Source organism: Notolepis coatsorum, assembly GCF_963971535.1.
Source record: "Notolepis coatsorum genome assembly, chromosome: 8".
NCBI classification, from domain to species: Eukaryota; Metazoa; Chordata; class Actinopteri; order Aulopiformes; family Paralepididae; genus Notolepis; species Notolepis coatsorum.
This window is the reverse complement of record NC_140172.1, coordinates 44,006,144-44,018,756: the sequence shown is the minus strand read 5'-3', so window position 1 is coordinate 44,018,756 and position 12,613 is coordinate 44,006,144. Positions and strand designations below refer to the sequence as shown.

General features: G+C 41.1%; 1 protein-coding gene across 1 annotated transcript in view; it reads right to left on the bottom strand.

Moving 5' to 3' along the window:
- The window catches only part of LOC311233123 (calcium-binding protein 8-like), a gene marked incomplete at its 3' end in the record, with an annotated part of 145,737 nt that extends 136,408 nt beyond the window's left edge, over positions 1 to 9,329 (bottom strand). Inside the window, exons 1-2 of the mRNA XM_084320012.1 lie at positions 9,194 to 9,329; positions 3 to 146 (exon numbers count right to left, since the gene is read on the bottom strand). Of these exons, the coding sequence (XP_084176138.1) occupies positions 3 to 146; positions 9,194 to 9,311 (262 nt within the window). The 5' untranslated portion in view covers positions 9,312 to 9,329. The remainder of the gene's footprint in view (positions 1 to 2; positions 147 to 9,193) is intronic.
- Between the last annotated feature and the right edge of the window lie 3,284 nt (positions 9,330 to 12,613).

The window sequence follows — 12,613 nt, the reverse complement described above, 5'->3', positions numbered from 1 at the left end:
ACCATCCATGTCTAGTCTCTGCATGATAATGGCCAGCTCCACCTCGCTGGGCATGTACCCCAGGGAGCGCATGGCCATGCCCAGCTCCTGTTTGGAGATGAAACCATTCCCATCACGATCCAAGACACGAAATGCCTCACGGATTTCTACAAAAAAAGAAAGAAAGGGAGGGAAATAATATTTCATACATAAATAGATAACATTAAACAAGAGTGATGACTTGGATTACTAAAAAGAACGTTAAAAAAAAGAAAGGAATTTTATCATTGAGATTACAGGCACAAACATTGATTCAACTTCATATGTGGTCACAGTCACAGTCAATCTTTTGGAATAAATTATGTTTGGCTGGGGAATGAGATGGGCTTCATGTTCTATAGGTTTAATCCACTGGATTAAGTCACTGAACACGATTTGAAGCATGCCAGAAATGAGTATCAGATTAGATTTCTAAAATAACCTTCCCAACATTAACAATAAACTATGCCAAATTGAGTGTTGCAGACATTCCATATCTATGGTTACAGCCTTTACCGCTAGACTAGAGATATCTCTCTCTCTCTCTCTCTCTCTCTCTCTCTCTCTCTCTCTCTCTCTCTCTCTCTCTCTCTCTCTCTCTCTCTCTCTCTCTCTCTCTCTCTCTCTCTCTCTCTCTCTCTCTCTCTCTCTCTCTCTCTCTCTCTCTCTCTCTCTCTCTCTCTCTCTGACTGAACAGACACATCCAAGCCTTTTCACCAGACTGCACTTTGGCATGAAAGGCTCCCTGCCTGCGTGAAGGTACAGTATACATTACAGTACACACAGGCAAGCAGGGTGAGTCAATGCCCCGGAAGGCTTCTCTAGCTTTCTTTTTCCAAGCAAGGACCCGGTCAGTCTTGCGCTAATTACCTGTCAATCATTCAACACTATCTGGTCTCTGTTGTTGAATTTCTTAACCTGTCCAAAGCTGCGACACTGTAGAATGCCTCGACAGCTGTATTATGATCCACCAGGTGGAACGCAATTGGTTGCGTGTGTGTATGGATACTCAGTAGGGGTGTAACGGTACACAGAAGCCATGGTTCGGTACGTACCTCGGTATTGCGGCCACGGTTCGGTACGAGTTCGGTATAACAGAAACATACTATTTATAATTATTATTATATATTTATGATCATTATTATAATTATTATTATTAAATATAATACTTTTCTATAGGCTTGCCATGGTAGTCAGTGATACTGGTGGCATTCTGTGTTCAGGCATCCACTGAGTAAATTCATTGCCTACTGCCCCTTTAACAACTTATCCTTGTTAAGTTTCAGTTTCACTTGTAGAGAGGATTTAACTTCACGAGACTGAATACTAGAGAGCAGATGACATGTTACAACAATGGCAGGGGATTATTTGGATTTAAACACAGTAGCAGTTCAACTGGAGAGGAGCTAAAATGATCAGTGAAAAGTATGTTTCTTATTTTTCTTTTTCTTTTTCTGTGAGAGTCCGGCGGGGAAGAATGTTGGTGTGTGTGTTGGCGACGCATGTGTGTGTCTTTCCATTGGTTTCATTTGGTTAATATTATTGGGCGAACAAGAAAACAAAAGAAAACTGTACAATTGTAATGACCCTGCAGCTGTTCCAATGTAAATGTGCCTTCCTCCGTGCACTTTCGCCCACTCTGAAGTCGGACTCGGTGTGCCCGGCCACGCGTGCTGTTCTTGCACGGAACCTGCGAGTGCATGCATGCGCGACTGGTGTGTTTGCGCTGTGAGGCGTATTCTTCGTATGGCTGCACGTACCGCACCGTGACGGCCATACCGTAAATTCGTGGGACGAATACACGTACCGTTACACCCCTAATACTCAGCATAGCTCGCAAACTAATTCAGGCCAGGGACGTGAATCCTGGAATATTACCCCATCGGCCCGATGGGGGGCGCTATATTTAAAGGTGAAAATGTTTTACTTTGAAAGGTCATAACCCCTACACTGTAAGTCAGATTTACATGAAATTTGGTACATACATCCACCTATCCTCACTCATAATGTGCCCCAAGGACCAGTTAGTCCACTATTATAATTTTTTACACTATTTTCCACACATGACATCTCCTGAACCATAAGTCCAATGCTACCAAACCTTCTGTGGATCATTACTGAAACAAGCTTATCATAAGCTGTATAAGGCTTGTTGATATATAATAGTGTTTTGAAAATATTGACCAATTAACTTCAAAAGGGTGTAGCTTAGCCTTAGCACATAAATAGACCTGCAGGATATGTCCACATAAGTACCTGAAACATTCCCTGAACGTTTCATTCAAATCGACCACTAGGTGGCGCAACAAATGAAAATAAATGGGCATGGCACAACACAAATGAGACAATAAATCTAAAATATTTTGTCCAATCATAGATAGATAGATACTTTATTCATCCCCTTGGGGAAATTCAGGTATCCAGTAGCTCAGTGCAGACAATAAAAAGGACAACCAATACAACAAACAAACAATGAAGGTCAGCACTGAAGTTTAAAAAGGTTCCAATGAATAAATAAATAATATAATCATTACAAAACTCACAGCATCCTGGTCTGGGTTTTTAATGATAAAATAATGTCTGTCGCTTCCTGTTTACTCCAGCCCTGCTTCATGCTGCTTTCATTGGTCAATACTGCCGCCTCGTGGAGAGTTCCACTCTACTGAGCGCACATTTCTAATTCAACCTCCTCTTCTTTCTGCTCAGCAGGGCTCTTTAACATGGCAATGTGAGAGAGTAACGTTTCAGCACAAATTCACCCATTGAAATAGCATACACAATGGCGCAGAGAAATATAGTCCTAGAATAGAATCCAGATCACAGCAGCCCAGAGGCAGCTTGTTCTTCCAGACCTTATCAATGAATTTTGCATGGAGAACTCTTTCATCTCCCTCTCTCCCCTGTGAATGATGCTGTGTGGTTTTCTTTTTATGGCTCTCTTTTTTAAGAGCCTCTCACCCCCAACCCCCCCACACACAACCTCATTTGTGGTATCACAGTAAACTAAAGTGACCCAATAGAGACATTTAAATGTCAAATCTCTCTCTCTCTCTCTCTCTCTCTCTCTCTCTCTCTCTCTCTCTCTCTCTCTCTCTCTCTCTCTCTCTCTCTCTCTCTCTCTCTCTCTCTCTCTCTCTCTCTCTCTCAACCCCCCTCCCCGGTCTCTGGATGTATAGTTAATATTCTCCTCCTGACACAGTGCTCCCTCTCCACCATCTCTGTGTAATAAGCCAGTCCCAGATCTGTCTCCACCACCTGTCTTTGCTCCGTCAGTTTGGGAAAGTGAGGGTTCAGTCACAACCCCCATCTAAAGCTTGTAAACATCCCCTGTCAGCTGATAATCAGATCCCCATGCCTCTCCCTCTCCCTCTCTCTCTCTCTCTCTCTCTCTCTCTCTCTCTCTCTCTCTCTCTCTCTCTCTCTCTCTCTCTCTCTCTCTCTCTCTCTCTCTCTCTCTCTCTCTCACAAACAAAGTGGGAATCAGAAGAGAGCAGGAGTGTGGCGGCCTCCCTGCCCTCTACAGAAACAATGTGAGACTAATTTGTATGCAGCTCAACCGTGGGAAGAGTGCATTTCCACTTGGGTTTGAATGAGCTGTGGGGGCGGGGGGGGGGGCTCTGCATGTATTACTGCATGATGACCAGTGTGTGTGTGTGTGTGTGTGTGTGTGTGTGTGTGTGTGTGTGTGTGTGTGTGTGTGTGTGTGTAACATGCGCATGCATTTAACCTATATGCACTATTTTCTCTGCATGGTCATGATGGAGCTAGTGTGCATGGTTGTATAAGCATGGTTGTGTATCACAAACCCTGCCTACAGACCAGTAGGTCCTCACTGTAATGACCATTGGTAAATGCTAAATGGACTGCATTTATATAGAGCTTTTATCCAAAGCGCTTGACAACTTATGCCTCACATTCACTCACTCACTCACATTCACAGATCGACGGCGGAGGCAACGATGCAAGGTGCCAACCTGCTCATCGAGAGCAGTTAGGGGTTAAGTGTCTTGCTCAAGGACACTTTGACACGCTTCCGGGAGGAGCCGGAATCGAACCGGGGACCTTTTGATGACCAGAAGACTGCTCTACCTCCTGATCCACCGTCACCCCCATTGAATGATGTTTAGTTTAGTTAGTTTAACACTGGCTGCAATCCAACCCAGGGGTGATAAACTAGCCTTCCATCAGCACTAACAGATGATCGAAAAGAGTCATCAGGATCTCTCACGAGAGTATTATAACTCTTTCAGGTGTGTGTGCGTGCGTGCGTGCGTGTGTGTGTGTAAACGTCTGTAACTCGATATCATTGGAAATGAGGGCCACTGATATTGGATTGAAATAAAAGTGGAATGAATAGATGAATATGAATGTGTGTATGTGTTTTTTACATAATTCAATATTGGTATTCTAGAACTCTGTAGATTCCATCGTCCATGTTGTCGTCGTTGAAAATTGATCATAATCACAAAATGCATTCAGTGCTGGATCTAACTAAATGGATTTAGCATAAATCGGCAGAACACCTGACCACAAAGCTTCTGGAAGGGTTAGCGCTTCCTATTCGTACAGCGTTGGTCTACCGGCAGCTAAAAAAGTGAGAAACCTTTTTTCCACACCAGTTAACCTGAAAGGCATGCTGATCAGCATGTGCAATGTCGTGATTGTCGATTGATGGGAGTATCGATAAATAGACAAATTTGTTAATGTAGGCTATATTAAGCAGCACATATAAATTAATAACTAACTTAGTTAATTAATAATTAACATAAATAGCATGGTAATAATAAGTAGGTTATTGATCAATGAATGTATTGATACATTTATTTATATTAATGATACAACACCAGTAGAAGTCATGTTATTTCCTCATTGTCCTTGCTGTGTCGCCTGTCTGCCGCCAAAAAAATAGGATTGAGGTGATCTTGGTATTACATAACAGTTATAGTATAATATGAACTTTTTTGCCTATTTTCATGTTTTCATCTCTTTTTACGCAGCCTGTAGAATAGGTGATTATGAGCCAAATAACCACTTTTAGTGCTAATTAGCACCCTTTTTGTTAAGAGTGTAGAACTGCTAAATCGGGTGTGTTCTTTTTATGAAGCCTGTAGACTAATATGTAGGCTGCTCATAAGATTTAGTTGATTAAATAAAGTTTAATATAATTAACTCTAGTCTACTACACAGTAAATTTCGCAGAGTAAATTTTACTCAAACTGAGTCCATTTGAGCCCAAGTGAGTACAATTTTACTCAGTTTGAGTAAAATGTACTCAGTTTGAGTAAAATGTACTCAGCGAAATTTACTGTGTATTCGTGCAATGTTCTGAAAACCAAATCAGCTTTATAGAGCAGAAAATGTTTAAGAATGATACTTATTATGAACGTTGGAAATTAATCTTTAAAAAATGCTCATGTCTCTCCTACAAATTCAAATCGGCCCATGTTCAATATTTAGTTTCTAAAGTCTATCATCTAATGAATTACTCATTATCATCTATATTAATACATAAGAATGATAAATAGCCTAAATATGAAATGTGTGGGCTGTGAACCACTCTGGTTTCGTCAAACTGACATGACCATCATATCTGCCATCAAAATATACTTATAGTCATACATTTTTTCCTTAATTTGGAGTAGTGAAAATATACTATATATATATTTTTTTTGGAACAGTGTGTCTGGAGAAAAGACACAGGAAGAATTGTGTTTTAAATTGTATTCAATGTTATGCAGTTACCAGTAACTGCATTTGTATTTGTCATACCAGGACAACCCATGACAACTCATGACCAGCGATGCAGTCGTGCACACACGCGGTTACACGCCGTTGTAGTAGATCACTGAGGCAGAAGTGCGCGCGCACACAAAAATGCGTTCACAATTGTCACTGGACTCGTCGCGCCGTGCGGCAAGTACCCGGCCGGCACTTATCACCTAGACTTTGCATAATAATAGGATACCGATAGCATAACAACGAGAAGGGCCAAACCAAAATACAAGCCCTGTACCAATTGGTGGGGGGTTGCTTGATCTGTGGTCCCGACTGGAAGGATGAGACATTAAGTTGTGCTTCAGTCTCTGAAGGAAACTGTCCTTCTGTAAACTAACTCTAAGTTACATTGTTAATTTAGTTTGTATTTACTTTTCTAGTTTAAGTTAATTCAATTAAAGAAATTGTAACTACAATTACATTTAAAACATTTATGCATAATAATCATCTGTTCTGTGCGCAACCGAGGGAACATGTATGCGCGTGCGCGGGAGCAAATACTGTATGTATATGAGGCGACAGTGGCTCAGGAGGTAGAGCGGAAGGTTCCCAGTTCGATTCCCGCTCCTCCTGGCAGCGTGTTGCTGTGTCCTTGAGCAAGACACTTAACCCCTAACTGCTCCCGATGAGCAGGTTGGCACCTTGCATGGTTGCCTCTGCCATCAGTGTGTGAATGGTGTGAGTGAATGGGTGAATGTGAGGAACAAAATTGTAAAGCGCTTTGAATAAAATCCCTATATAAATGCACCATTTACCATTTATGTAGGTCTCCAGGCGCAAGCAAGCGGTGATAGATATAATCAATTTGACATTTAAGACAAGCTTTCTCTAGGCTTTTGAAAATGAAGGGAGACCTTGCTCATCACAGAGCAGCTGGGATGGGAGAGAAAACTCCAAATTGCAAGCCTTTCTTCTTTCTTTCTTTTGATGCACAACTTTCCAAAAATTACATTACTGTTTTGTCTGTGGGGGAGAGGGCAGTCCTGCAGGTAGTTTTTGACTGCAGTCCTGCAGGTAGTTTTTGACAGTGAACACGATTGTGGTGCTTAGGCAGAGTGTGCTGCATAGAAGGAGCTCATAACACAAACATATCATTTATTTTCCAGATAATATCTGTGTAATAAAAGTATCTGTGTCCATCTCATTATCCATGCTTTCATTCATATTTGGATTCGGGCTCATTCCTAACCTGCAGTCCGCCTTGCTGCAGCATTCCAAAAAGATGAGATTTTTATCAAAGGCCGCTACTCACATCTACATGAAATACAGTGGAGTTGAGGGTGGATAAAAGGTGGCTTGTGGTTGAGTAGGAATATGAGTAATGAATATGAATATGATAATTGTACCCCAGGAGCATCTCTGTCCAAACAGGTAAACAAGTATAACCTGTGCTACCATTACTTATCATTTCCTTTAACATATTCATTAAATAATATTATATTATTGTTCCCCCATATTGTTTAGTCTCTTTTTATAAATAAGAATAATATTTACAAGTTCAAATAAGTTGAAAAAAGTTAAATAATTACATTTCAAGGCAGCTGTGGAGCCTTGTTAATTCACTGTGTCCATGGAAATGACACCGCGTCTGTGCAGCCTTGTTTATTCACGGTGTCCAAGGAACTTAACCATGGCTGCCATAAAGGTATCCTTATGCAGAAAAGACTAGAAGTCTGTTTACTTTTCCGATACCTATCACTGCTTAACTCATAAATGTTGAGAGACGCTTAATTTTTGGTTATTTGTGGGCAGAGGTGTAGAGACAACTATGTGTAGGAGTGCATACCAGAAAGGGTTTTAATCACCGACAGCCAATAGCAATGATATGTTGTCAGCAATGTCATTGGTTTGGAACTGACCGACAGCGCCAGGATAATACCTGAATTTATGTCTGGATCCATGTAACTGACCTACAGGGTTCAACTTCAGTCAGTTCATAAAACTTGGGGGATGGGGTTTGAGATAGGTCCATTAGCTCTGCCAAGGTAGGGCAGAGGTTATGTTTTCACCCGTCTCCATGTACATCTGTTCTCACCATATCAAGAAAAGTAATGGTTGAATTGCCATGGAATTTGCTGTGCACATTCATGTGCACATAATTTATAATCTCCTCTAGTGCGTCCTAGGGGTGGGAATCACCAGAGGCCACACAATAGGATATTATCATGATAATAGAGCCACAATATTGTAATATCAGGATGTCGCAATATATTGCGATTTATTACCTTTTTTCAACTTTCAACTTAATGATGTCCCCAATGGAAAACTTTGTTAACATCTGCAATAAATATATACTGTATGTACATCATCTGTTTGATCTAATAAGATAATGTTTTCAGTCTATTCACCTTGTGTGTTATTGTCAAGAAAAATAAAACTTGCTGTCACCGATAGCTATAATATTGGCATGCAAAATATCGCAATATATTGCTGTATGAATATTTTCCCCACACCCCTAGTGCCTCTGTCAGGCCAAACCTTCCATTTTTGGACCTGTTACTCATACAGTCACAACATTTTATGGGAATATTCATGACTCCTCAAGGGAGAAATTTTTTTGCGACCCTGTGACCTGTTCTCTATCACCATCATACAGGTTTATAGCCTGGGTCTGATCACACTGGTAATACTGCCAATTCTTGTTTCATCTACGTGTAAGACATTAATGGAGCAGCTAGTCTGAGGAAACATTCTCAATAATTCTGAATAAGAGCTAGTGATAAATACTTTGATTTGGCATTCGTCACAGATGAGGTGCATTTGATTTGGCATTTGTGTGAAAAATCTAAGTAATAGCAAAGTACGCTTCGAGTTCATATTCAATATGTATATAATTACTTCCAAACTACTTCACGCTTCTCTCTACCTTTGAGAGACCAAACAAAGCATTAGTACCCGACCAGACTGCTGATTGTAAGTTGTTACATTGTCTGTCAAATACTTGACTTTCTAAGCCAATGTTGCTTTGCGGGGGCAAGTATATTGATGTTGGATCAGGGATGACATAGGACTTGCCGCTATACCCAAGCTTATTGAGGTGAAATGCAATGGTTTGAGTATTATGGTAATATGGACACATAGAAACAACATCTGTAGATGGGCTTTCTTAACCCATCATAAAGTAGAATATCAGTCTATCATGTTTGTTTACAAACATTAGCAACATAAATACACTTTTTACAGCCACAAAACACCTATGTATAGTGTTAGTCCTTGTATCAAGATCTGAATCAATGAACTAGAACATACAAGCAAGTTCTTGTTGCTATTTTTACTTATAAATCTTTTTGGTGGTGGGGCTGTAGATTTCTTTACATTTGGATCACTGATTGGGCCTTTAAAATAAATGCTCATTCTGTGCGTGTGTCTCTCCCTCTGTCTCTCTGTCTTACATGCTTACCTGCAAGTTCCTCTGTGGAGAGGCTGTTAAGCTGGAAGGCTTCACTGCCTTCCGGCAGGGAGTTGGTCAGATAGTTGTCAGGGTATAGCAGGCCCGCCCGGACATGATGGAACGGCATCTTCACCCTGTAGAACACACACACATGCAGACAGAGTCTGAATAAATTGTGTGTCTGTGTGTGTGTGTGTGTGAGTGAGTGTGCACACGTTTGTGCCTGCGTGTCTGGATCTTATTACTGCAGCAGTTGTAAGCCCTCTTTGAAACATGCACTCTTTGATACTTCTATTTAAGCTAATGTTCATTTCAGTAACAAACCGCTTCTTCCTCGCCTACAATGTAATTACAGTGAGGAATTATGTAATCACATTATAATTCAACGCTTACAAAAATGATTCCATCTTCATTGCATGGATAAAGACTGGCCGGCTGATGAAAAGTAACCCTGATTTATTTCCTGTCTCTTTTCATCTCTCTCTCACTCAACCAGTCTTCTAGGCCAGTTTCAACGTGAGGTCTGGGGACCTGGGGACCGCCCATGGATCCTTGAGGAGCTCCTAGGGGGGAATAGTTTAATTTCACTATTTGATTAATTAGAACATAGCCCACTAAGGTAATGTATGAGAATCTAATAATTCAGCGATTTACCTCTTTCCACTGTTATCTCTTCTACTACTGCATAGCTATGGAGTATGGGCTTAATTAATAATAGCTACGTAAAATTTTATATTTTTTAGAATTCATTCTAGGCAAGAGCCCCAGAGAGATAAAACACTCAAGTTGGTTTGTACTGACCCCTCTCAGTCGCTGAGTTGACTAATTTACCATATTCACGCGGTTGACATTTTGCTCTTACTGTACGTCATGCTCACCCACCTTGGGCAGAGATGTTTGACATTCCACTGAGGAAGCAAAGAGGAATTAAACTAACCAGCATTACTTAGCTATACTCATATAATATTATGTTCCCTTATAGGCCGTGAGCCAGTAGGGTTGGTCGTTACCATCTTGGGGGACTAACTTTCATAGTGATTTTTGGGAAGGTATACACCCCTGCTGCTAGAAGATATGTGATAGCAATGCAGCAGTTGCCTCCAAATGTGTGTTATCACAGCTTTTATAACACTACCAAGCATATCTTTCAGGCCTCCTGTCCGAAATTACATGCCCCAAATTAATCATGATAGCTCCTGAACCATAAGGCCTATAAGGTCTCCTTTGATAGGTAACAAGCTAGGACATATGAATCCCAAGTAAGTAAACCCACATATATTACCATTCCAGAGTAAATGGAGATACAATTAAGGAAAACATCATATTTTACCCTCGCCTGGTACATAATCTTAATTTAAAAGGCAATATGACCATTATAACCAATAACCCATGGATAATAATGCAACTGAATGTGTTCTCCTAATCCTTGACTACAAATCTAACTCTGGATGTGATGAAAATACAAAAATACAACATTTATGATACCGTTTAAAAAGGTATACTCAGATGATGTAAATGTTTTGGCCATGGTTCCATTTACATGTTGACTGTTTGCTGGTAATTTTACACCAAAACACTATTTCTTTCAATACTGCCATGTTACAAAAACATTAATCTCCCCAAAACTGTTACGCTTGGTACGCTTCTTTGGCATGATGAACCCAGATGACAGAGTGGAGATTGATGAGACCGGAGACAGAATGTGACGATGAACAGTTTACTTAACGACAAGGTACATACACAACTAACACACAGGTAACATTTAACAATGATCGCGCCCAGCAGGGCAGGACAGACAGGACTATATACACAGACTAATTGACAAGACACAGAGGGTAATTTACAAACAAGACACAGGTGTGGTAGACAGAAACAATAGAACACAGAGTACACTGGAAAACAATAACAAATAACCAACCAGACTAAACATAATTAAAAACCACAGACAGGGGAACACAAGACTAACAAAGTGGAGACAACAGACAATAAACACAACAAACACAACTGACAATAAATAACAATGAGTTGGTGTGTGAGCTGATGCCAGATCGGCATCAGCCCACCGGGTGGCAATCTTGATTGAGTGTTATTGTTAATGGGAGGTACTTGTGAATATGGATGTCTGAGTCCTGGTCCCACAGGACCAGGACCGGAGGAAGTGTTACACAAAACATTGAAATAGTAATAGAAAACAATGAATATTGATCAATATGCATATTCAACATTGATATAGGGCCACAGAGTGTCATGCCATGTGACCTATCAATGTTTTCAGCCCAGTTAAACCTATACAATGATATAATGCTTATTGGTTTTCAGAAAAATATTTGTTTATTTTGGAAAGTACAGACAGTTCTCAGTCTCTATCCGTGGCGCTGTTGGTGGCGCTCTACAATTGGTTTACTGTTAATAACCTAGTAATCATAATAATTGTCCAAGTCTTCCATGTCTTCCACATCTTCATCAGAACTTTCCACACTCTCTGAGATGGATGCCTGGTTCTCAGTCTGCCAGTCTACACATGTCAGTGCACCTGATGCCATTTGCAACACATACATCTTGGGAGTGAACATTTCTTTGGACAGTTACAGGCCAGTAGATCCAGGATGGCATCGGGTGCTGGCTGGCCTTCCATCCAGTCCACCACCAACTCTTCAGCTTCCTCTTCTCTCTCCATCTTCCAGCCTCTGCCAACAGGGCTTGGCACTTGTGGGTCCTTCTCCAAGCATCTTCTCCATATACCAGCCTGGTAGTTGGCTCTCTGTGCATGTTTTGTTAAGCAGTCCTTGCATGGTGGGAGTTGATGACTTTCAAGTTCACCTTTTTTGGCACAGAAAAGGTGATATCTGAGCTCATTGACGTTGGTGGTTGATGCTTTTGGGGCATACAGGAGACATGTAAATGCCTCTAGTTTGTCCATCAGCTCTGGGGAGAGATCCCATTCCTGACCCAACTCTGAGAATGTGTCCTGATTTTGCCTGTTGCTGGTCAGAATTTTTAGGGCACTTGTCTTCCCTTTGCCTGCAAAAGCACTTACAGTGTCACATCTTGTATATGCATGCAACCCGATGAGAGCCCTACACACCTCTACGCCAACAGTGGCAGCAACCTTCCTGATGTCCACAAGCCTTGCACAGGATTTACTGCCACACATCTGGAACAATGGGGCCTCAATCTTGTCACAGAATGCTAAAGACATGATAAAGACATCTGTGTCTTCTGAGCAGATAACTACAGATGGGTATCCCTCTCTTGTAGCATGGGCAGCATGGAGAAGTAGGCGGCCATCTGCTTCTTCTTGTTGGCATTGAAGAGCTGACACCTCCTCACTGTCCTGAGATGTGATTCTGTAACATTTATCATTCACAGTTGCATACAGAATCTTGTCTTGTAGCTTTGCTCTGTACTCTGCCTTCCTCCATTCATCGA